This window comes from Athene noctua, chromosome 34 (assembly GCF_965140245.1).
Source record: "Athene noctua chromosome 34, bAthNoc1.hap1.1, whole genome shotgun sequence".
In the NCBI taxonomy this organism is placed as follows: domain Eukaryota; kingdom Metazoa; phylum Chordata; class Aves; order Strigiformes; family Strigidae; genus Athene; species Athene noctua.
This window is the reverse complement of record NC_134070.1, coordinates 87,692-109,113: the sequence shown is the minus strand read 5'-3', so window position 1 is coordinate 109,113 and position 21,422 is coordinate 87,692. Positions and strand designations below refer to the sequence as shown.

The window sequence follows — 21,422 nt, the reverse complement described above, 5'->3', positions numbered from 1 at the left end:
GGGGGGGTTTAAGTGCCCCTGGAGGGATTTCAGGGTCTTTGGGGGGGTTTAGGGGTCCCTGGGGGGGCGTTTAGGGGTCCCTGGAGGAATTTTGGGGTCCCTGGGGGTGGTTTAGGGTTCCCCGGAGGGATTTGGTGGTCCCTGGGGGGGGTTAGGGGTCCCTGGAGGGGGGTTAGGGGTCCCTGGAGCGATTTTGGGGTCCCTGGGGGGGGGTTAGGGTTCCCCGGAGGGATTTAGTGGTCCCTGGGGAGGGGTTAGGGGTCCCTGGGGGGGGTTAGGGGTCCCCGGAGGGATTTCAGGGTCTTTGGGGGGCGTTTAGGGGTCTCTGGAGAGATTTCAGGGTCCCTGGGGGGGTTTAGGGGTCCCTGGAGGGGTTTGGGGTTTTTGGGGGGGGTTAGGGAACCCTGAAGGCATTTCAGGGATCCCTGTCTAGAAGGAGTTGAGGGGTGTCGGGAGGACTCCAGTGTCAGGGGGGAATGGAGAACAAAGATGGGGGGGGGGTCCTGAGCGCCATGGGGTGTCTGGGTGTCTGCGGGGGGGACATGGGCATTGGGGGGGGCACTGGGGGGGGAGTGTGGGCACTGGGGGGGACACATGGGCATTGGGGGGGGCATTGGGGGCAAACATGGGAATTGGGGCACCATTGAGGGGACACCTGTGCACTGGGGGGGGGAGTGTGGGCATTGGGAGGGACACGGGAGCACTGGGGGGGCATTGGAGGGCCATTAGGGGGGACATGGGGGCATTGTGGGGGGGAACGTGGGTATTGGGGGGGTCATGGGGGTGTTGGGGGGACACGTGGGCCCGGGGGGGGGGGCACTCAGGCACGGCCGCACGTGGAAGGACCGAAGCCTTGTGGGGGTGGGCGGGGGGATCCCGTCACCCCAGCAGAATGGGGGGTGCAGCAGCCTGTTGGGGGGCCGGGGGCACCCCCCCGCTGACCCCCCCGTGTCCCCCCCAGCTGAGCGGGTGCGGCAGCAGCATCCTGAAGCGGGAGACGATGCGCCCGTCCAGCCGGGTGCCGCTGATGGTGCTGTGCGAGAGCCACCGCGCCCGCATGGTCAAGCACCACTGCTGCCCCGGCTGCGGCTACTTCTGCACCGCCGTGAGTGGGGGGGACGGGGGGGGACCCCCGAGACCGAGGGGGGGTCACACAGCGCCAGGGGACACCCGCGGGGACCCCCCGTCGTGGGCAGCGCCGCTGCTCCCCTGCCTGCGGCTGTTCTGTGCTGCTGAGGGTTGGGGGGGGCACTTAGGGTCTACTCATCCTCTTGGGGACCCCCTGGGGGATCCCCGTAGGGACCCCCCCAATCCTCTTGGGGACCTCCTGACCACTGGGGGACCCCCTTAGGGACCCTCTGACCCTCTTGGGGCCCCCGTGATCCCTTGGAGGACGCCCTGACCCTCTTGGGGACCCCCTTAGGGACCCCCTGAACCCCTTGGGACCCCCCCCCCGATCCATGTGCCCCTTTTTGTCACCGCAAGGAATGTTCTTGAAGTGCCATCCCCACGTCTCTGTTGGCGATGGGACCCCCTGTGCCCCCCCGCAGCCTCTCAGGAGCCTCTTGGGGACCCCCACGACCCCTTGGGGACCCCCAGGCCCCCTTGGGGACCCTCAGACTCCCCTGCCCCCCCCCCCCCCCCCCCCCCCCGCACACATTCCCACAGCGCCATCCCCACGTCCCCATCAGGGTTGGGATCTGCCGTGCTCCCCCCCCTTGCCCCGTGGCCTCTCAGCACCCCTCTAGGACCCTCGTGGGGACCCCCAGGACCCCTTGGGGACCCCCTGACGCCCCCCCCTTCCCCCCCCCCCAGGGGACGTTCCTGGAGTGCCACCCCGACGTGCGCATCGGGCACCGCTTCCACCGGGGCTGCGTCTCGCAGCTCAACGGGATGATTTTCTGCCCCCACTGCGGGGAAGACGCCTCCGAGGCCCAGGAGGTGACGCTGCCCCGCACCGAGGGGGCCCCCCGGCCCCCGCCGCCCCCCCGAACCCCGGCGACGCGTCCCCCCCCGCACCGACGCCCCCACACCCAGGTAAGCGCATGGCGGGGGGGGTTTGGGGGGGAATTGTAGGATTTAGGGTCAGCCGGGGTGGGAGGGCAGGAAGAAGGGTTTGGGGTGTCTGGGGGGGGGCATAGGAGGTTGGGGGAGTTTTGGGGGTGTAGGATCATGGGGGGGGGCGAGGGGTTTAAGGGGGGTTCTGAGGGGCCTCTGGGGGGTATGAAGGGGTCTGGGGGGGGCTCTTGGGGTACATAGGTTTGGGGGGTCTTGAGAAGGTTTTTGGGGGGTTGAGAGTGCAGGGGGGATACACAAGGATGTGGGGGGGCCTAAAGAAGTTTGGGGGGGCTGTGGGGGGCTGCATGGGGACCCCAGGGGGGTCTCGGGGTGTTTGTGGGTTTATGAGATTGGAGATGGGGGGTCCCAGGGGCGCCCCGGACCCCCTGACGCCCCGCTCCCCCCAGCGCGCGGATGCGGGTCAGGGCGAGGGCCGGGCGCCCCCCGGACCCCCGGGCTGAGCCCATCGACAGCTCGGGGGGGCCGGCGCTGGCCCTGCCCTCGGGGGGGGCCCTCTCCGCGCGGGGGCTGGCGCCGGGGCCAGCCCGGGACCTGCTCGAGAAGGCGCTGGTGGGGCAGGAGGCTGAGAGGTGGGTGCCCCCGCCCCCCCCAAACCCTCCTGAGCCCCCCCCGCGCCCCCCCAAACCCTCCTGAGCCCCTCCTTCCCCCCCAAAATCTTCCTGAGCCCCCCCGAGCCCCCCCAACCTTTCCTGCCCCCCCAACCCTTCCTAAGTGCCCCACATGTGCCCCCGATCCCTCCCCCCAAATTCCCTTTCTGTTGTGTCCCCCAGTGCCGGCTCCCCCCATCCTTCCAGTACCCCCAGTTTGGGGTCCCCCCAGTTTTTCCCAGTGTCTCCTAATAGCCCTAGTGTCAGGTCCATCAGCTTTCCAGTTGTCCCAGTACTCTCGGTATGGGGCACAGAAGCCTGCCAGTGCCTCCCAGTACCCCCAACATGTGGTCCCCAAGCGTCCGAGTGCCTCCCAGTGCCCCCAATATCGGGTCCCTTAGTTTCTCAGTGCCTCCCAGTCCCCCCAATATCGGGTCCCCTAGCTTCCTAGTGCTTCCAGCATCCCCAGTATCAGGTCCCTCAGCCTCCCAGTACCCCCAGTTCCCCCCACAGGCGGAAGAAGCTGCGGTTCCACCCCCGGCAGCTCTACGTCTCGGTCAAGCAAGGGGAGCTGCAGAAGGTCGTGCTCATGCTGCGTGAGTGGGGGGCCGGGGGGTCCTGAGGGGGGGCTTGGGGGGGGTCCCTGGAGCCCCCTGGAAGGGTTTGGGGGTGCTGGGGGTGCCCTGGAGCCCCCAAATGTCCCTGAGGGAGTGGGGGTACTGGGAGGGCTTTGGGGTGTCCTCAGGAGCATTGGGCTGCCCCACTGCTGCTGGGGGGGGGTCCCCAACTCTCCTTGGGGCATCCTCACCCCCCTATCTGCTCCTTCCCACCCCCCCGCCCAGTGGACAACCTGGACCCCAACTTCCAAAGCGACGCCCAGAGCAAGCGCACCCCCCTGCACGCGGCAGCGCAGAAGGGGTACCTCGAAATCTGCCACCTCCTGCTGCAGGTTTGGGGGTCCCGGGGCATTTTGGGGTGGGGGTGGGGGGGGCTCCAGGGTGGCCCAGGTGGATCTTGGGGGGCATTTGGGCTCCAGGACACCCCAGGAGATTCCTGAGGGGGTTTTGGGGATCCCTGGGGCACTGTGGGGGGGCTTTGAGGGTTCCTGGGGGTCAAGGGCGTCCTGAGGGGGGGCTATGCACCTTCTGGTGGAGGTGAGGGGGTCTGGGGAGGTTCCTGGGGGTCTGGGGGGGTCCCTGGGGGTCCTTGGGCTTCTCTGGGGTTTCTTGTAGCTCCTTGAGGGTCTGGGGGGGTTCAGGGGGGTCCCTGGGGGTGCTGGGGGGGCCTCTCTGGGGTTTCATGGGGCCTCTCTGGGGTTCCCTGGGGGTCCAGGGTGTTCCCTGAGGTTCTCTGTGTCTGGGGGGGGGGGCTCCCTGTGGGTTGGGGGGGGGGGGGTTCCCTGACCCCCCCTTTTTCCCCTTCCCACAAGGCGGCGCCAACATCAACGCGACGGACAAGCTGCGCCGGACGCCGCTGATGGAGGCCGTGGCCAACAACCACGTGGAGGCGGCGCGGTACATGGTGCGGCGCGGGGGCTGCGTCTACAGCAAGGTGGGCGCTGACGTCACGCCCCCCCCCCCCATGACGTCATCGTGCCCCCCCCTCGCTGACGCCGCCGCGGCGGCCTCTCGTGTCCCCCCCCCCCCAGGAGGAGGACGGCTCCACCTGCCTCCACCACGCCGCCAAGAACGGCAACTTGGAGATGGTCGACCTGCTGCTCTCCACCGGGCAGGTGGACGTCAACGCCCAGGTGAGACCCCTGGGGAGGGGGGCACGGGGGGGACCCCGGCATCGGGCAGCGTTGAGACCCCCCCCCCCGCCTCTGCCCCCAGGACAACGGGGGTTGGACCCCCATCATCTGGGCGGCCGAGCACAAGCACATCGAGGTCATTCGGCGGCTGCTGACGCGCGGCGCCGACGTCACCCTCACCGACAACGTGAGTGCGTGTGTGTCCCCCCTCCATGGGGAACCCCCAGGCCCCTGAGAGCGGTTTTGGGGACCCCCAGGCCCCCTGAGGGCAGTTTCAAGACCTTTTCGTCTCTTCTAGCGTGGTTTCAAGACTCCCCTATTCTCTTTGGGGCAGTTTCAAGCTCCCCCCATACCTACCAAAGGCAGTTTCTAGGCTCTCCTGGCTAATTCCTTTGTCCTGGGACAATTTTTTTTCCTCTCAGAGATGTTTTTTTTCCCCTCAGAGGTGTTTTTGCCCCCCCCAGAGGATGGGTTTTGTCCCTTGGCGATGGTTTTGTCCCCCCAAAGGGGTTTTTGCCTCCCAGGAGGTGGTTTTTACCCCTCCTGGAGGTAGGTTTTGCCCCAGGGGGGCAGGTTTCGCCCTGGGGAGGTGTGGGGGGGTGTCCGTCTCCTGACGGGCGGTGCCCTCCCCGGGCAGGAGGAGAACATCTGCCTGCACTGGGCCTCCTTCACGGGCAGCGCCGAGATCGCCGAGGTGCTGCTGAACGCCCAGTGCGACCTGCACGCCGTCAACTTCCACGGGGACACCCCCCTGCACATCGCCGCCCGCGAGAGCTACCACGACTGCGTCATGTAGGGGGGCTGGGGGTCCGGGGGGGATTGGGGGGGTTTGTAGGAGGAGCAGGGGGTCCATGGGGGGGGAATGGGGGGCCTGTGGTGGGATTAGGGGGTCCGTGGGGGAATCGGGGGGCCTGTGGTGGGATTGGGGGTCCATGGGGGGGGGGGGGGCGATCGGGGGGTCCATGGGGGGGATTGGAGGGTCTGTGGGGGTAATTGGGGGCTCTATAGGGGATCGGGGGTCTATGGGGGATTCGAGGGGTCCATGGGGGGATCGGGGGGTCTATGGGGGGGTCAGGGGGTAATGGGGGATTGTGAGGTCTATGGTGGGGATCAGGGGGTCTGTGGGGGGATCGGGGTGTCTATAGAAGGGGCGGGGGGTCCATGGGGGGATCAGGGGGTCTATCGGGGGGTTCATGGGGGGATCAGGGGTACCTGGATGCTGGCGGTGGAGGACCTGCTTGCCTGGGCGTGGGGGTCTCTGTTTTTTGGGGTGACCCCGTCCCGGCACCGCAGCCTGTTCCTGTCGCGCGGGGCGGACCCCGAGGTGCGGAACAAGGAGGGGGACTCGCCCCTGGACCTGACCCTGGAGCACTCGGAGGTGTGGGTGGCCCTGCAGCTCAACCGCAAGCTGCGGCAGGGGGCTGCGGGGCGCCCCCTCCACACCGAGCGCATCATCAGCCGGTACGGGGGGGCCGGGGGGGTTTGGGCGTACCTACGGGGGATTTCAGGGGTCCCTGGGGGGGGTTGGAGGTTCCCAAAGGGATTTCAGGAAGGGGGGGGGGGTCCCTGTGGGTTTTGGAGGTCCTTGGGGTGGGGTTTAGGGGTCCCTGGGGGGGAATTTTCAGGGTCCCTGGGCGTTTTGGGGTTCCTGAAGGGATTTGGGTTTTTTTGGGAGGGGGTTTAGGGGTCCCTGGAGGGATTTTAGGGTCCTTGGGGGGGTTTTGGGGTTCCTGAAAGGATTTGGGTGGTTCTTGGGGGGGTTTAGGGGTCCCTGAAGAGATCTTGAGGTCCCTGGGGACTTTTGGGGGACCCTGAAGGGATTTCAGGGATCCCTGGGAGGGTTTTGGGGTCCCTGAAGGGATTTTGGTGTCCCTGGGGGGGGTTGGAGGGTCCTAAAGGGATTTTGGGGTTCCTGAGGGTCCCACCGTGCGCTGAGCACTGATCGGGGGATCTTGCAGGGATTTGGGGGCTCCTGGCAGGGTTTGGGGGTGCTGGAGGGGGTTTGGGGGTGCTGGGGTGTTTCGGGGTGCCCCCCAGCCTCCCCATTTGCCCCCCGCCCCCCCCCAGGGATGTGGCGAGGGGCTACGAGAACGTGCCCATCCCCTGCGTCAACGGGGTGGACGAGGAGCCGTGCCCCGACGACTACAAGTACATCGCCGAGAACTGTGAGACCTCCACCATGAACATCGACCACAACATCACCCACCTGCAGGTGGGGGGGCCCGGGCGGGCTGGGGGGGGTCCTGGGGGGGGCCCTGGGGCATCCTGGGGGGCCCGGGGGGGCAGAACTGCTGCCTTGGGGTTGGGAAACGCTGCTTTTGGGGGGCAGGGAAGGGCTGTTGGGGTGAAAACGTGGAGGGTTTGGGGGGAAAAGTTCCTACCGGGGGGGACACCTCGCCCTGAGGGGGAGACGTGGTGGGAAACTGCTGCTTTTGGGGTGAAAAGTGCTGCTTTTGGGGTGAAAAGTGCTGCTTTTGGGGTGAAAAGTGCTGCTTTTGGGGTGAAAAGTGCTGCTTTTGGGAGGGAAACCTGCGCTTGGGGAGGAAAACTGGGTTGTGGGGCAAAACTGCTGCTGGGGGGAGGAAAAACCTCTGGGGGTGACAGGGGGAGAAAACTGCGGGTTTTGGGGGGAAAAACGCTGCTTTTGGGGGGCGAAAAAGCCACTTGGGGGGGCTCAAAACTGGTTTTGGGGCGAAACTCACCGCTTGGGGTGGGGGGAAGAAACGTTTTGGGGTGTGAAATGACTTGGGGGCGTGCGAGCCCCCCGCCAAGGGTCTGAAGGGATGGGGAGGGGGCGCAGTGTGGGCCCTGGGGGTTTTGGGGTGCCCCTGACACCCTCCCCCCCCCGGCCCCCTCCCCAGCACTGCACGTGCCAGGACGATTGTTCCTCCAGCAACTGCCTCTGTGGGCAGCTCAGCATCCGCTGCTGGTACGATAAGGTGAGGGGGGGCCCTGAAACTCCCACCGTGTCCAGGGAGAGGGGCCTTGAAACCACCATTACAGCTCGGGGCGGGGGGCACCCCGAAACCCTTATTGTGGCATCAGAGCGCCTCAAAACTGCCATTACGTTTTCGGGGACCCCGCTTGCGATCCCCGTAGCTTTGCGGGGAGCCCCTTGAAACTGCTCCTCCGTCGGGGGGGGGGGGGGCCTTAAAACTATCATTACACCCAGTAGGGCCTTGAAACCACCTCTGGGTTGCGCGGAGGGACCCTTAAAACTACCACTGCACCCCAGAAAGCCCCTTGAAGCTGCTGCGGTGACCCCGGGAGCCTCTGTCTGGGCCCCCCGCGGTGTTGGGGGGGGGTCCCTAGTGACCCCCCCGCCGCCGTGACCCCCCCTCCCCCAGGACGGGCGGCTGCTGCAGGAGTTCAACAAGATCGAGCCCCCCCTGATCTTCGAGTGCAACCAGGCCTGCACGTGCTGGCGCAGCTGCAAGAACCGGGTGGTGCAGAGCGGCATCAAGTGCGCCCCAACACCCCCCCCGCCCCCGCCAAAATCCTGCACCCCGAACCCCCCCCCCCCCGAAAAGTCCCTGCGCCCTCAGACCCCCCCCGAAACCTCTCTGTGCCCCCAACCCCCCTGGTTGTGCCCTAAAGCCCCCCCGTCTGTGCCCAAAACCTGCGCCCCAAAACCTGACTGTACCCTGAACCCCCTTCCCCCATCCCAAAATCCTTTTGACCCTGAAATTCTTTTCTTTGACCCCAAAACTCGCCTGTCCCTGGCCACACCCCCCCCCCAAGCCCCCCCCATCTGTGTCCTAAACCCCCTCAGTGCCCCAAACCCCCCCCACTGCACACCCCCCACCCATTCCCCCAAAACCTTTGGGCCCCTCCAGACTCCCCCAAACCAGGGGTGAACCCCCCCCTGCACCCCCCAACTGCTGCCCCCCCCCCCTTTGCCAGGGTTCGGCTCCAGCTCTACCGGACGGCGAAGATGGGGTGGGGGGTGCGGGCGCTGCAAGCCATCCCCCCCGGCACCTTCATCTGCGAGTAAGGGGGGGTCCCCAAAAGAGGGGAGGGGGCTGTGGCTGCACCCCTCTGTCCTTTGGGGGGGTCCCTGGGGGCTGGAGGAGACTTGGGGGGGCTCCTGTGAGCTTCGGGGGGGTCTCATCCCTGGTTTGGGTCATCTCGGGTTTTGGGGCGGCTGGGGGGGGGTCTCACCGCTGGTTTGGGGGGGATTTCTGGGTGTTTGGGGATTCCTGGGGGCTGGGAGAGACTTGGGGGGGGTCCCCTGGGTTTCAGGGGTTGTCGTGAGAGACGGGGGGGGGGGGTTGGGGAGTTGGGGGGGGGGGGCTCACTCCTGATTTGGGGGATCTCCAGGCTCTTTGGAGCAGGGGGTCCTTAGGGTTTGGGGGGGGTGTCCCGGGTTCTGGCGGATCTCGGGGGTCAGAGGGGACCAGGGGGGGTTCCTGGTAGATTCGGAGGTCCCCGTGGGGTCCTCACCCCCCCTCGTGCCCCCCCCAGGTACGTGGGGGAGCTGATCTCGGACGCGGAGGCCGACGTGCGGGAGGACGACTCGTACCTCTTCGACCTGGACAACAAGGTGGGGAGGGGGCGGGTGGGGTGGGAGGGGGGACGCGTGGGGACCCCCAGGCACCCACCCGCGCCGGGGGGGGGGCCCCTTGTCGTGGCGGCAGGACGGGGAGGTGTACTGCATCGACGCCCGGTACTACGGCAACGTCAGCCGGTTCATCAACCACCTCTGCGACCCCAACATCATCCCGGTGCGGGTGTTCATGCTGCACCAGGACCTGCGCTTCCCCCGCATCGCCTTCTTCAGCAGCCGCGCCATCCGCCCCGGCGAGGAGCTGGGGTGCGCGGGGGGGCGGAGATGGGGGCCGGGGGGGGAGTTAAGGCGGCTGGGGAGGGGTGTGGGGGGGATGTGGTGGGTTGGGGGGGGAGATAGGGGGAGGCTGGGGGCAGATGGGAGGGGTGTGGGGGATAAGGGGGGGGCCTGGGGGCAGATAAATGGGATTGGGAGGGGGGTGGGGGGAATAAAAGGCATGGGGAGGAGTGTGGGGGGGATTACAGGGGGTGGGGTTGGATATGGGGGGGATTTGGGGGCCTGGGGGCAGATCCGGGGGCATATGGGGGGCTGATAAATGGGATTGGGGAGGGATATGGGGGCGAAGGGGGGGCCGGGGGGCAGATAAAGCAGGTTTGGGAGGGGTGGGGGGTGACACAGGATGGGGGGGTCGGGGGCTTGAGTGGGCAGACTGGGGACATGGGGGGGAGGAAGGGCCTGGGGGGCAGCTGGGGGTCGCTGCGGGGGACCTGTGGGGTCTGGGGGCAGCCGTGGGGGGTGGGAGTGCGGTTGGGGGGGGCCGTGGGGTGACAGATTCCCCCCCCCCGCCCCAGGTTCGATTACGGGGACCGGTTCTGGGACATCAAGAGCAAATACTTCCCCTGCCAGTGCGGCTCCGAGAAGTGCAAACACTCGGCCGAGGCCGGGGGGGGCCGCGGGGACCCCCCCGAGCTGCTGCCCCCCCTCCTGGCCCTGCCCCCTCCCTGACAACCCTCCAACCCCTCCCGCCCCTGTCACCCCCCCCGAGCTGTTGTCCCCTCTCCGAGCACAACCCCCCCCCAGTCCTGTGTCCCCCCCCGTGTCCCTGTGCTCCCCCCCCCCGTGCCCCCCCCATTTTGTTCACACCGTCCAGTTGAGTGAAACCAATAAAGAGCCAGAGCTGAGCCTGAGACGCGGCGGGGGGGGGGACATACACATAGGGGGGGGGCTTGGGGGGACACTGGGTCACGGGGGGCCGTGGGGTGACAGGGGGCAGAGCCCCCCCCCCCCCCCCCCGTGGTGATGTCCGGGGTCCCCAGAGGCAGCAGAGGCTCATGTTGGGGGGGGGAGTGGAAGTGCTTTATTGGCTGTGGCCCCCCCGGGCCAGTCTGGGGGCCCCCCCTTACCCCCCCCTCAATGCGCCGTGGGGCGGGGGTGCCCCGAGTCCCTGAGTCTGGCGGGAGGGGAGGGGGGGGAGGCAGAGAGGGGGTTAGTGGGGGGGGGGAACCCCACAGCGAGGGCCGCCCCCAGCCCTAATACTGACCCACAGCCCCCCCCCCGGAGGCCCCATGTATGAGCTCGGCACCCCCCCCCGATCCCTATAGAGCCCCACAGCCCCCCCTGAGCCCTATAGCCCCCCCTGTATGGACCCAGGGCCCCTCCCACACCCTATAGGGCCCCACAGGACCCCCCCATAGAGCACCACAGCTTCACCCCATCCCTGACGGGGCCCCACAGCCCCCCCTATAGACCCTTACAGCCCCATTCCTCCCCCAGGCCCCCCCGGCCCCGCACACCCCCCAGGCCCCCCTATACACCCCCATAACCCTCTCCCAGACCCTGGAACCCCTATAGGGCAGCACCACCCCACCCCTGACCCCTACAGAGCCCCACAGCCCCCCCCCCATACCCCCACCCCTGGCCCCTACAGTGCCCTATAACCCCTCCTGACCCTATAGAGCCCCACAGCCCCCCCATAGGACCCTATACAGCCCCATCACCCCACCCCTGGCCCCTACAGAGCCCCATACACCCCCCTCGACCCCTATAGAGCCCCACAGCCCCCTATAGAGCTCCCCCATACACCCCATAGGACCCTATACAGCCCATAACCCCACCCCTGACCCCTATAGAGCCCCCCAGCCCCCCCATACACCCCATACCCCCACCCCTGGCCCCTACAGAGCCCCATACACCCCCAGCAACCCCTATAGAGCCCCCCAGCCCCCCATAGAATCCTATACAGCCCATAACCCCACACCTGACCCCTATAGAGCCCCATAGTCACCCCATACAGCCCCATAAGCCCACCCCTGACCCCTACAGAGCCCCCCAGCCCCATCCCGGCCCCCCCGGCTACGTGAGCCAGGGCCGGATGCAGCGCTCGTAGACGGGGCGGTGGGAGTGCCAGGCCGTGTGTCCCACCCCCGGCACCGCGCACCCCCCCAGCGCCCCCCGCGCCTCCAGCGTCTTCAGCCCGAACGTGTCCTGCAGGTAAACCTGGGGGGGGGGGGGTAGCGGGGGGGGTCACAGGGGTCCAGGAACCCCCAAATCCCCCGGGGGGGGGGGGGGGGGGCGTCCCCTCACTCACCGCCTGCGCGCGCATCTCCCGCACCGTCTCGTTGGCGTCATAAAAACCGAAAAGGCTTTGGAGGGGGGAAAATGGGGGGTCAGGGAGGGGCCCAGGGGTGCGGAGGAGGGATGAGGGGGGCAACCCCGGGGGTCCAGGCCCCCCCACACCCCCCCACACCCCCCCCCCGGGGCCCACCTGGACTGCCAGGGCGTGATGACGCCGTCGTCGGGGCCCCCGATCAGCACCAGGCTCTGGATGCGCAGCAGGTTCTGCTTCCAGTCTGCGGTGAGCGAGGGGTTAGCCGGGGCTGCCGGGACCCTATAGGGGTCTATAGGGGAGGGGGGGGGTGTGCCATAGGGCCGTGCTGCTGGCCCCCGTGTCTATGGGTTGGCTATAGGCGCCCCAGGGTTCCTCCGTGCGTTACGGGCACCGGCGTGGCTTTTCCGCGCAAATAAAGTCGCCTATAGAGGGGTGTATGGGGGGGTACATGGAGGTCTATAAGGAGGTATATGGAGATCTATAAGGACAGGTCTAGGAGCACCCGCGTGACTCACAAGAACAACTATAAAGGTATCTATAGGTGTATATACGCATGGGGCCACACCAACATCTGTAAGGATGCCTACACCGGTAGCGACGGGGCGCTGTAAGATCTATAGGGAACAACGCGACTATATACAGGGGTATCTATAGGATCATCGACGTGGAGCTCTACGTGCACCTATAGATGCGCACGAGAGCACCTGTACGAGTCAATAAATACCCATAGGAGCTCATACATCTATAGGCGTAGGGGGCTACGGGAGCACCCCTCACGCATCTATAGGTGCCCGTACAGGGGCTACGGAGTCCCCAGAGAGACCTTCATGAGGTTACACGTCGCCGCAAGGGTCCCCGTGGGGCTATAGGGGTTTCTATAGGGACTCCTGCGGGAGCCCCCACCATGGGAGACCCCTCTGGGGGTGCCTATAGGGGCCTCTATAGGGGCTCACCGGAGGCGTTGGGGTGCAGCCGCTCGTCGTTGAGGAGGGCGAGGAAGTCGCTGCTGTTCAGGTAGAGCTCGCGGTGGTGGGGGTCTGGGGGGACCCCACGTCCAGGGTGGGTCAGTCCCCGGGTCACCCCCCCGGGTCACCCCCCCCCCCCCCCCCCCCCAACACCACCCCCGGGGCTCTGCAGGGGGTTGGGGAGGGGGATTTGTCCCCTTGGGGCAGGTGGGGTCCCCCCATGGTGGGTTTTGGGGTCCCCGTGGATATGTCGGGTCTCAGGGGGATTTGGGGGTCCCAGCAGGGTTTTGGGGTCCTCCCGGGAGGAGGTTTGGGGTTCCCGGAGGGGTTGGGGTCCCCTGGGGAGAGTTTTGGGGTCCCAGAGGGGTTTTGGGGGTCCCAGACCGTTCCAGTAGTTGCAGATGGAGACCCCCTGGCCCAGGGGGGTGTAGCAGAGCCGGTAGAGGTTGGACTTCATGTGCCGGGGGAAGAGCCACTTCAGGTAGTCGGTGTCTGCGCCCCCACACCCAGGGGCACCCCAAAACCAGTCAGGGACGGCCCCACATCCCCCAAACCCGCCCGGGGGTACCCTGAGACAGCCAGGGGTGCCCCAAAACACCCAGGGATCCCCTGAAACCCCCCAAACCCACCCAGACACTCCGGAGCCACTCGGGGACACCCTGACACCCCCCAAACCCAGCCAGGGACCCCCCCGAACCCGCCCCAAGCTCCTCGGCCACCCCCAGGAACCCTCCAAAAACTACCCCAAGCACTCAGGGCCCCCCCAAATCTCCCCAAAGACCCCCCCCAAGCCTTCTCAACTCCCTCTGAACCTCCCTAACAGCCCACAGAAACCCACCCGGGGGACTCCCAGAACCGCCCCCCAGCCCCCACAAAAGCCCCCCGATCCCCACAGCGATCCCCCAGCCCCTCACCCCCATACTGGCCCATCTGGGGGGCCGCCAGCGAGATGAAGCTGCGGACGTTGTGGTCGGGCATCGTGGCCAGCAGCGCGCGGCAGATGAGACCCCCTGTGGGGGGGTGGGGGTGTCAGCAGGGGGACCCCAGGCAACTGCAGGACCCCCACCCACAGACCGCAACGTCTGGGGCATCACCCCCATTCCAGGGACCTGGGTGTCCAGGCGCCCCCCTTCCCCCAAACTGGGGTACCCAGGGCATGCAGGAGCCCCCCACACACGCCCAGGGATGTGGGGTAACCCCCCCCTCAGGGACCTAGGCGTGTGGGTGCTCCCCCCCACGGACCCAGGGCCCCCTCACCAATGGACCTGGGTGTCTGGGACACCCCACCCAAAGACCCGGTACCCCCCACCCATGGTCCCAGGTGTCCGGGGCACCCCCCGACGGACCCAAGGGCCCCCCGCAATGGACCCGAGTGCCCCCACCCGTGGCCCCAGGTGTCCGGGGCACCCCCCCGGCCCCCCCCCACGCACCCTGGCTGTATCCCAGCAGGTGGACGCCGTCGGCGGCGTTGGCCATGATGGGGGCGAGGGCGCGGCGGAACCCCTCGACCTGCACCCACAGCGGCCGCAGGGACGCCCCCCGGTCGAAGAGGTCCAGGACCGTCACCTCCGTCCCCGGGTGGCTCTGGGGGGGGACACACACGAGGGGGGGGGGTGTCAGGCGTCACGGGGGGACATGGACGGGGGGAACTCGTGTGGGATGAAGATGGGACGGGGGGGGGCGGTCGGGATTGCGGGTGCGGTCACGCTGGGGAACGAGGGGTTCGGGGGGGGGGTTCGGAGGGAGGCCCAGGCATGGGGTCATGAGGGGGACACACACACGCAGCCTCCCCGCCTCCAGTGTGACACGGGGGGACCCAGGAACGCGGGTGGGATGAAGGGGGGACCCCCGGTGCCCGGCTGGAGTCATGGGGGGGACCCGAGTGTCCGGGGGGGGACCCGGGTGTCTCGGGGGGGGCCCGGGGGGTGCAGGGTGCCCCCCGGCCTGCCTGACCTCATTGATGAAGGCGCGGAGGTGTCGGAAGTCGCTGGGGCTGTCGAAGAGGCCGTGGACGATGACGACGGGGCGGTAGGAGCCCCCCGGGGCCGCCAGGAGGAGGACGAGGAGGAGGAGGGGGGGGAGGAAGGCCAGGGCCACGGCCCCCCCCCCGCGCCTTGTGCCGCGCCACGCAGGGGGCATCTGGGGGGGTGGGGGTGGTGGTGGGGGGGTTAGATGGGGACCCAAGCGGCCCCACACCCCCCCCCCGGGGGGGAGCCAGGCGCTGCCCCCCCCCCGGGGCGCACCCCCCCCCCGCCCCTCTCCCTGTTTACCTCCCGGCTCCCCTCCCCCTCCTGCACGTCAGTTCCGGCGCGCGCGGCCCCACACCCCCCCCCACACACCCCCCCCCCATCCCCCACCGGCCACCCAGGCTCCGGACCCCCCCCACACCCCCAACACACCCCCCCCCGGTCACCCGGGGGGCTGGGGCGGAGAGGGGGGGTCCCCTTGGTCAAGCCCCGGGGCCACTGCGGGGACACACACACACACACACGCGACCCGGCCGTGCGCGTCCCCCCCCCGCTCCCACGGGGGCTCCCAGGGGACACCCGGCGGGGGGAGACGACACACGACACGCGGGGGCTCCCCCCGCGGCCTCGTCACAGTCCGCTGCACCCCGGTGTCCCGGGGGGGTTCCCCGGGGGGGCCACGCGTGTCCCGGCGGCCCCCATGCACCTCGCTGCCGCCGAGGACGGAGGCGTCGGGGCTGCCGGACCCTCCCCCGGTGTCCCCCCCCCCCCCGGGCCCCCCCCGCGGGGACCGGCTCCACCCCACCTGCGGCCAGTGTGTGCTGAGCAAACAGGGAGCGTCCGCCGGGCCCTCGAGAGGGAAAGCGGGGGGGGGCACCCCCGCACGCCCGGGTGCTCTCGGGACACCCGGGATCCCCCCCCCCAGGCCCGGGGCATGGGGACAAACACACACCACACACCCCCCCCGCCCGCCCGGGTCCCCTCCGGGTTTGGGGGTGCTGGGGGGGGGCACCCCGCGCGGGACACTCATTAGCGAGGTGTCATTAACCCCCACGGGGGGGACCCCGGGGCTGGGGGGGGGCTGAGGGGGCCGGGCCCACCCGGGGGAGTGGGGGGGGCGGGGTGTGTGTTGGGGGGCGGGACCCGGTCGGCCGGGAGGGACCCATCGGCCGGGCCATGGGGCGGTCGCCGTGGGTCTGGGGTCGCCGCCGCACTCCCCCCGTGCCCGCACCCCCCCCCGCCGCCTCCCCCCCGGTGAGTTCCCGCGGGCACGGGGGGGTTGGGGGGGGGTTGGGGGGGTTTGGGGGGGGGAGAGCGCTCGTGCGGGGCGGCACGTCCGCGTGCTGCGGGGGGCGGAGCCGTTGCACGTGGCAAGGGGGGGTCCCAGTCACATGGGGGGGGTCCCCAATCATATATGGGAGGGTCCCCAATCACATGGGGGGGTCCCCTTTCACATGGGGGGGTCCCCATCACATGGGCGGGTCCTCAATCACGTGGGGGGGTCCCCGTCACATGGGGGGTCCCCACTGTACATGACGGGGGGGGCGGGGGTGTGTGTGTCCCATTCCAGGGTCCCCGTCCCCCGGGGGGGTCCCCCCATTGCATATGTCTGGGGCGTCCCCATCACCCCGGGGGGGGGGCCGTGCTTTCGGGGGAGGGGTGGGGTGTCCCCTTCCCTGCGCGGGCCCCGGGGCTCAGGGGGTCTCGGGGTTCTCCCCCCACGCAGGGGGTGCCCGGGGGGGGCGGCCGCCCCCCGCTGCCGGCGCTGGGGGCGACCCTGGGGCGGCTACTGGGGGCCCTGGAGGCGCTGGTGGCCCCCGCGGAGCGGGACCGGACCCGCCGCCTGGTCCGGGATTTCGGGGCGCCGGGGGGGGCCGGACCCCGCCTGCAGGAGCGGCTGCGCCGGCAGCCCCCCGCCCCCCCCCGCCTGCCGGTGAGCACCCGGGGGGGCTTCGGGGGGACGCGGGGCTGGGGGGGGCGGATCCAGGGCGTCTGCGCAGGGAGGGGGGGGGACACCCGGGAGTTTTGGGGACCCGAGGGGCAGGGGGAGACGGGGGGGACAGGGGTTCGGGGAGGGGGAAGGACGGGAGAGCCCCGTGTCTGGGGGGACCCAGGAGTTGGGGGGCACCCACACGTTGGGGTGTTGGGTGCAGGAGTGGCCGTGGGGCTCCAGCGAGCGGCTGCCGCTGCCCGTGCACACCAGTGCCGGACTGGTGCTGCCCCGGCAGGACTGGGAGGACTGGAGGGGTCAGCTGTGGTGAGTGGGATCCGGGGGACCGGGACGGAGGGACTGGGAGGGCACTGGGGGGCACTGGAGAGGACTGGGAGTAGCCTGGGGGGCACTAGAAGGGACTGGGCAGGAACTGGGGGGGCACTGGAGAGACTGGGAGGGGACTGAAAGTAGACTGGGGGGGGGGCACTAGAAGGGAGTGGGGGTTTACTGGAGGGACTGGGAGTAGAGTGGGGGGCACTGGGGGGGACTGGGAGTAGAGTGGGGGGCACTGGGGGGGCTGGAGATACTGGGAGTAGACTGGAGGGGCACTAGAAGGAATTGGGGGGCACTGGGGGGACTGCGAGTAGACTGGAGGGGGACTAGAAGGGACTGGGGGACACTGGAGGGACTGGGAGCAGACTGGAGGGGGACTAGAAGGGACTGGGGGGGAGTGGTGGGGCACTGGAGGGCACTGGGGGACACTGGAAAGACTGGGAGTAGACTGCGGGCACTAGAAGGGACTGGGAGGCACTGGGGGGGGACTGGTGGGTTGCTGGGGGGCACTGGGGGACACTGGTGGGACTGGGAGTAGACTGGGGGGCACTAGAAGGGACTGGGGGAGCACTGGGGGGGCACTGGGGGACACTGGTGTCGCTGGTTCCACAGGTTCGCGGCTCGGCTCATCGCGGGGGTCCTCGACTACCGGGTGCAGCTGGAGCGGTGGGTGCTGGGGCCGGGGGGGGGGGGTGTCCCACGGCGTCTGGGGGGTCCCTGGGGGTCCCTGGGTCCCCGCCAGGTGCCCCGGGTGACGGTGGGTGTCCCGGAGGGCCAGGCGTGACCCCCCCGAGCCGTGGGTGCAGGCGGCGTTCGGGGGGTGCCGGGTGCCGGGGCCCCAGAGGGACGAGGTGCTGCGGCTGCCCCCCGGCGCCCAGCCCCCCCCCTTCATCACCGTCGTCCGCAACTGCCAGGTAGGGGGGGAGGGGACACACGGGGGGTCTGGGGGGGTTCAAGAGGGTCTGGAGGGGGTAAATGGGGGGGCAGGAGGAGTCTGGGGGGTCTGGGCAGGGGGTTCAGGGGGTGAAATGGGTAAATGGGGGGGCAGGAGGAGTCTGGGGGGGTTCAGGAGGGTCTGGGAGGGCAAATGGGGGAGCAGGGTGAGTCTGGGGGGTCTGGGGAGGGGGTTCAGGGGGTTCTGGGGGTGAAATGGGGGCGAAGGGGGTATCTAGGGGATAAAATGGGGGGGCAGGGGGAATCTGGGGGGTCTGGGGGGAGGTAGGAGGGATTTTGGGGGGTCCTGGCGGGAGCTGGGGGCACGTGGGGGGGTCTTGGAGGGTCCTGGGGGACACCGGGGGGGGGGCTTCGAGGCCCCCGAGGGCGAGGCCGCGCAGTGCCGACGGGGCCGTTTTGGGGGGGGGTGTCTGTCCCCCCCTTTTCCCCCCCTCCAGTTCTTCCAGGTGGAGGCGTGTGGGGCGGAGGGGACCCCCCTGCCCGCGGCGGCGCTGGGGGCGGCGCTGGGGGGGCTGCGGGCGCGGGCGGGGCGGGGCGGGGCCCCCCCCCTCGGGCTGCTGACGGGGCAGCACCGGCACGCGTGGGGGCGGGTCTACCGGCTGCTGATGCGGGGTGAGTGGGCGGGGCCTGGAGGGGCGGGACTTCCTGTCTGGGGGCCTTTGGGGGCGGGACTTGTGGTTTTGGGGTGTCCTGGGGCGGGGCTTCACCTGTTTGGAGGAATGGAGGGTGGGGCTTCGTGTTAGAGGGTGCCCAGCGGGTGGGAGGGGGGTTTGGGGGCGGGACTTCCTGTCTGGAGGAGCCCTGGGGGCGGGACTTAGGGCACCGACCCCTGTTTCAGGTGGTCCTGGGGGGCGGGACTGTGACCACCACCTGTAGGGTGAGGGTCTGGGGGCGGGACTTCCTGTGCGGTGGGTTCCTGAGGGCGGGGCTTCCTGGGGCGGATGGGCGGCACCCACTGAAGCTCCGCCTCCACAGACCGGCTGAACCGGGCCTCGATTGGCCGGATCCAGCGCAGCCTCTTCGCTCTCAGCCTGGACGCTCCGGTGCTGGCGACTGCCGGGGGGCGGGGCCCGGGGGGCGGGGCCGGGCAGGTGCTACACGGGGGCGGGGCCTGCGCCAACAGCGGCAACCGCTGGTTCGACAAGACCCTCCAGGTGGGTGGGGCTTCTGCATGTGGGTCTCATGGGAGGTGGGACTTCCTGATGTCAGGTCCCGTAGAGGGAGGGGCTTTGGTGGGTGGGGGTGTGAGAAGGGGGTGGGGCTTCCTTTATTTTAGGGTTGGAGGGTGGGGCTTCCTGTTTCGCAAGGTGTGTCTGTGTGGGGGCGGTGCCACGCAGTCAGGGGTGGGACTTCCTGCGCCCTGATCCTGCCCCCGGCAGTTCATCGTTGGGGAGGACGGGACCTGCGGGGTCGTCTATGACCCAGCCGTGATTGACGGCGCTGTTGTCACGGAGATGGTCGACCACGCCCTCGATTACTGGTGAGTGAGGGGGTGGGGCTTGGCCAGCCCAGGAGGGACTTCCTGTTTCAGAGGGCGGGACTTCCTGCCTGGGTGAGGGTGGGGCTTCCCTGCGCTCATTGTCCCCGCCCTCCAGCCGCCGCCCGCAGCCCGGCCCCGCCTTGATGACGTCGCCACCCCTCGCCCCGCCCCAGCGGCTCCGCTTCAGCCTCGGCCCTGAAACCGCCCCCGAGGTGGAGCGGGCAAAACGGCACCTGGACAGGTGGGGTCACGGGGGGACCACGGGGGTCACCCCGGTGTCACGGGGGGGCCGGGTGTGGCCACTCACCCCCTCTCCCCCCCCCCCCCCCCAGCCTGGCGGCGGACGTGGATGTTCACTGCTTCTCCCACGAGGGCTTCGGGGCCTGCGGGGGGCTGCGGCCAGAGGCCCTCGTCCAGGTGGCCCTGCAGGTGGCCTTTTACAGGTACGGGGGGTGGGGGACACACGGGGCACCCCCAGCATCCGGGGGGGACACCCCGGAACCCGGGGGACACAGGCCTGCCCACGCCCAGGGCCCACGGCTCCCTCTGCGCCTCCTGCGAGCCGACGTCCCTGCGCCACGTCCTGCCCGGCTGCACCGACCTGCTGCGCCCCCCCGGGCCCCCCTGCCTGGCCCTGGCCCGCGCCCTCGACGACCCCCACGAGGAGGTAGGCAGGACTTCTGGGGGGGGGGGGGGCGGGCGGGACTTCCCACCCTGGGTGTGACATTAGGGCGGGACTTCCCACCCTGGGTGTGACATTAGGGCAGGACTTCCCGCCCCGGGTGTGACATTAGGGCGGGACTTCCTGCCCCAGGTGAGACATTAGGGCGGGACTTCCTGCCCCGGGTGTGACATTAGGGCAGGACTTCCTGCCCAGGTGTGACATTAGGGCGGGACTTCCCACCCCGGGTGTGACATGGGGGCGGGACTTCCTGTTCCACAGCCGGAGCTGCAGCTGTCGCTGCTGCAGGAGGCGGTGGAGGCGCAGAGCCGGCACACGCAGGAGGTGAGGGGACGGCGAGGGGGGACTCGGGGGTGGCCCTGGAGGGGGGGGCCCTGTCAGCCGTGGGGGGCCGTGGAGCCAGTGAGGACCCGGGTGCCCGCGCAGGTGCTGGCGGGGCAGGGAGCGGAGCGGCACCTGCAGGGGCTGCGGCAGGCGGCCATCGCCGCGGGGGAGCCGCTCCCCGAAATCTTCATGGACCCGGCCTACGCCCTCGCCACCCACTTCCGCCTCTGCACCCTCCAGGTACCGCCCCGGCACCCCCAAACTGACCCCCCCGGACTCCCTGGGGGAATGGGGGGGGTCTCCAGAGCCCTTTTGGGACGTGCTGGGGGAGGATCAGCCCCGTTTGGGGGCCATGGGGGGGGGGTGTTGGTTTTGGTTGGGGGGCAGGAACTGGGGGGATTTGGGGCAGTTTGGGAGTATCGGGGTTATGTTTTGGGGGCACACAGGTTGGGGGGTGTGTACTTTTCAGAGGGGTGACAGGTTGGGGGAGCTCTGGGCACGCAAGGGGGGGGTTTGGGGTGCGCTGGGGGGTCCCGGGGTGCAGCACCTTCTCCCCCCAGGTACGCTCCCGTGAGGGCTGTTGGCTGCTGCGGGGGCCGCTGGTGCCCGATGGCTACGGGGTGGGCGTGGGGCACGTGGCCCCCCCAGACCCCCTGGACCCCCGTGACCCCCCCAGCCCCCTCGGGGGACTGCGCCTGACCGTCACCGCCTTCGCCTGCTGCCACCAAACCGAGGCTGCGCACCTGGGGGCCGCGCTGCGGGGGGCCCTCGACAGCCTCGGGGGGCTGCTGCGCCGCCACGGCCCTGCCAGCCCCCCCTGAGAGCTCCGACCCCCCTGAGCCCCCGGAGTGACAATGACCCCCCAGGGGACCCCCCCGCAGCACCCGATCTTGCCTCCACTGCCCCAAATCTGGGGGGACCTCCACCCCCCCACACACCTCCTGCACCACACCAACACTCCTGGGGTCCCCCATAACCCCCCAGCACTCCCCGGGCCCCCCCCAGGCCCCCCTGGGACCAGACCTATCAGGCCAAGCTGGATATTTGGGGACAAAACTGGCTGCTTTGGGTCACTGGAAAATTCAATAAAGGTGTTGGGGGCTCCAGGCTGAGGCATCCAGTCCGGTATTTGGGAGTGTCTCGGTCTGGGGGATCCGGTCCGGGTTTTGGGGGTGTGTGGGGGGTGTCTCGGGCCCGATCCAGCCCGGTGTTTGCGCGGGTCCCGATCCGGTCCGAGGGATCCGGTCCGGGCG

At 69.5% G+C, this 21,422-nt stretch overlaps 4 protein-coding genes across 6 annotated transcripts in view; 3 read left to right on the top strand and 1 right to left on the bottom strand.

The window, feature by feature from the left end:
- LOC141972579 (uncharacterized) overlaps positions 1 to 21,422 on the top strand; it is a 710,276-nt gene that overhangs the window by 665,076 nt on the left and 23,778 nt on the right. The window lies entirely within an intron of this gene.
- EHMT2 (euchromatic histone lysine methyltransferase 2) lies at positions 942 to 10,104 on the top strand. Its single transcript, XM_074930627.1, has 18 exons — positions 942 to 1,105; positions 1,816 to 2,057; positions 2,466 to 2,648; positions 3,180 to 3,262; positions 3,509 to 3,615; positions 3,784 to 3,820; positions 4,096 to 4,217; positions 4,315 to 4,416; positions 4,499 to 4,603; positions 5,054 to 5,208; positions 5,710 to 5,877; positions 6,484 to 6,628; positions 7,278 to 7,355; positions 7,764 to 7,879; positions 8,320 to 8,406; positions 8,881 to 8,959; positions 9,054 to 9,229; positions 9,775 to 10,104. Exons 1-18 carry the CDS (start codon positions 1,001 to 1,003, stop codon positions 9,926 to 9,928), a joined length of 2,244 nt encoding a protein of 747 aa, XP_074786728.1. The 5' UTR covers positions 942 to 1,000; the 3' UTR covers positions 9,929 to 10,104.
- Positions 11,257 to 15,543, bottom strand: PPT2 (palmitoyl-protein thioesterase 2). 3 transcript variants are annotated; one of them, XM_074930544.1, is made up of 9 exons: positions 15,269 to 15,543; positions 14,450 to 14,635; positions 13,927 to 14,080; positions 13,411 to 13,506; positions 12,881 to 12,988; positions 12,485 to 12,568; positions 11,688 to 11,772; positions 11,511 to 11,565; positions 11,257 to 11,419 (listed from the first exon to the last, which is right to left on the bottom strand). In XM_074930544.1, exons 1-9 carry the CDS (start codon positions 15,491 to 15,493, stop codon positions 11,276 to 11,278), a joined length of 1,137 nt encoding a protein of 378 aa, XP_074786645.1. In that variant the 5' UTR covers positions 15,494 to 15,543; the 3' UTR covers positions 11,257 to 11,275. The 3 variants fall into 3 exon arrangements, with proteins under 3 accessions (XP_074786645.1, XP_074786643.1, XP_074786646.1); XM_074930542.1 differs by having other exon boundaries at positions 11,688 to 11,820; positions 15,269 to 15,493; XM_074930545.1 differs by lacking the exon at positions 15,269 to 15,543 and adding an exon at positions 15,170 to 15,252 and having other exon boundaries at positions 11,688 to 11,820.
- LOC141972597 (carnitine O-acetyltransferase-like) lies at positions 15,598 to 21,251 on the top strand. The gene is made up of 14 exons (XM_074930508.1): positions 15,598 to 15,717; positions 16,190 to 16,396; positions 16,617 to 16,720; positions 17,342 to 17,395; positions 17,508 to 17,643; positions 18,121 to 18,295; positions 18,659 to 18,837; positions 19,063 to 19,163; positions 19,279 to 19,404; positions 19,496 to 19,606; positions 19,695 to 19,830; positions 20,107 to 20,169; positions 20,272 to 20,409; positions 20,730 to 21,251. Exons 1-14 carry the CDS (start codon positions 15,640 to 15,642, stop codon positions 20,988 to 20,990), a joined length of 1,869 nt encoding a protein of 622 aa, XP_074786609.1. The 5' UTR covers positions 15,598 to 15,639; the 3' UTR covers positions 20,991 to 21,251.

What these genes read in the sequence shown, in the direction of transcription:
- LOC141972597 (XM_074930508.1), top strand. Translation starts at nt 15,640, where the DNA reads ATGGGGCGGTCGCCGTGGGTCTGGGGTCGCCGCCGCACTCCCCCCGTG. An exon ending in TACCGGGTGCAGCTGGAGCG is followed by an intron (nt 17,396 to 17,507) that starts GTGGGTGCTGGG and finishes CCGGAGGGCCAG; the next exon opens with GCGTGACCCCCCCGAGCCGT. An exon ending in CTGCAGGTGGCCTTTTACAG is followed by an intron (nt 19,607 to 19,694) that starts GTACGGGGGGTG and finishes GCCCACGCCCAG; the next exon opens with GGCCCACGGCTCCCTCTGCG.
- PPT2 (XM_074930542.1), bottom strand. Translation starts at nt 15,493, where the DNA reads ATGAGTGTCCCGCGCGGGGTGCCCCCCCCCAGCACCCCCAAACCCGGA. An exon ending in TCCGCGCCTTCATCAATGAG is followed by an intron (nt 14,081 to 14,449) that starts GTCAGGCAGGCC and finishes GTCCCCCCCCAG; the next exon opens with AGCCACCCGGGGACGGAGGT. An exon ending in GCTGCACCCCAACGCCTCCG is followed by an intron (nt 11,821 to 12,484) that starts GTGAGCCCCTAT and finishes CCTCCCCTATAG; the next exon opens with ACCCCTATAGGGTCCCGGCA.
- EHMT2 (XM_074930627.1), top strand. Translation starts at nt 1,001, where the DNA reads ATGCGCCCGTCCAGCCGGGTGCCGCTGATGGTGCTGTGCGAGAGCCAC. An exon ending in CTATGCACCTTCTGGTGGAG is followed by an intron (nt 3,821 to 4,095) that starts GTGAGGGGGTCT and finishes CCTTCCCACAAG; the next exon opens with GCGGCGCCAACATCAACGCG. An exon ending in AGGTGGACGTCAACGCCCAG is followed by an intron (nt 4,417 to 4,498) that starts GTGAGACCCCTG and finishes CTCTGCCCCCAG; the next exon opens with GACAACGGGGGTTGGACCCC.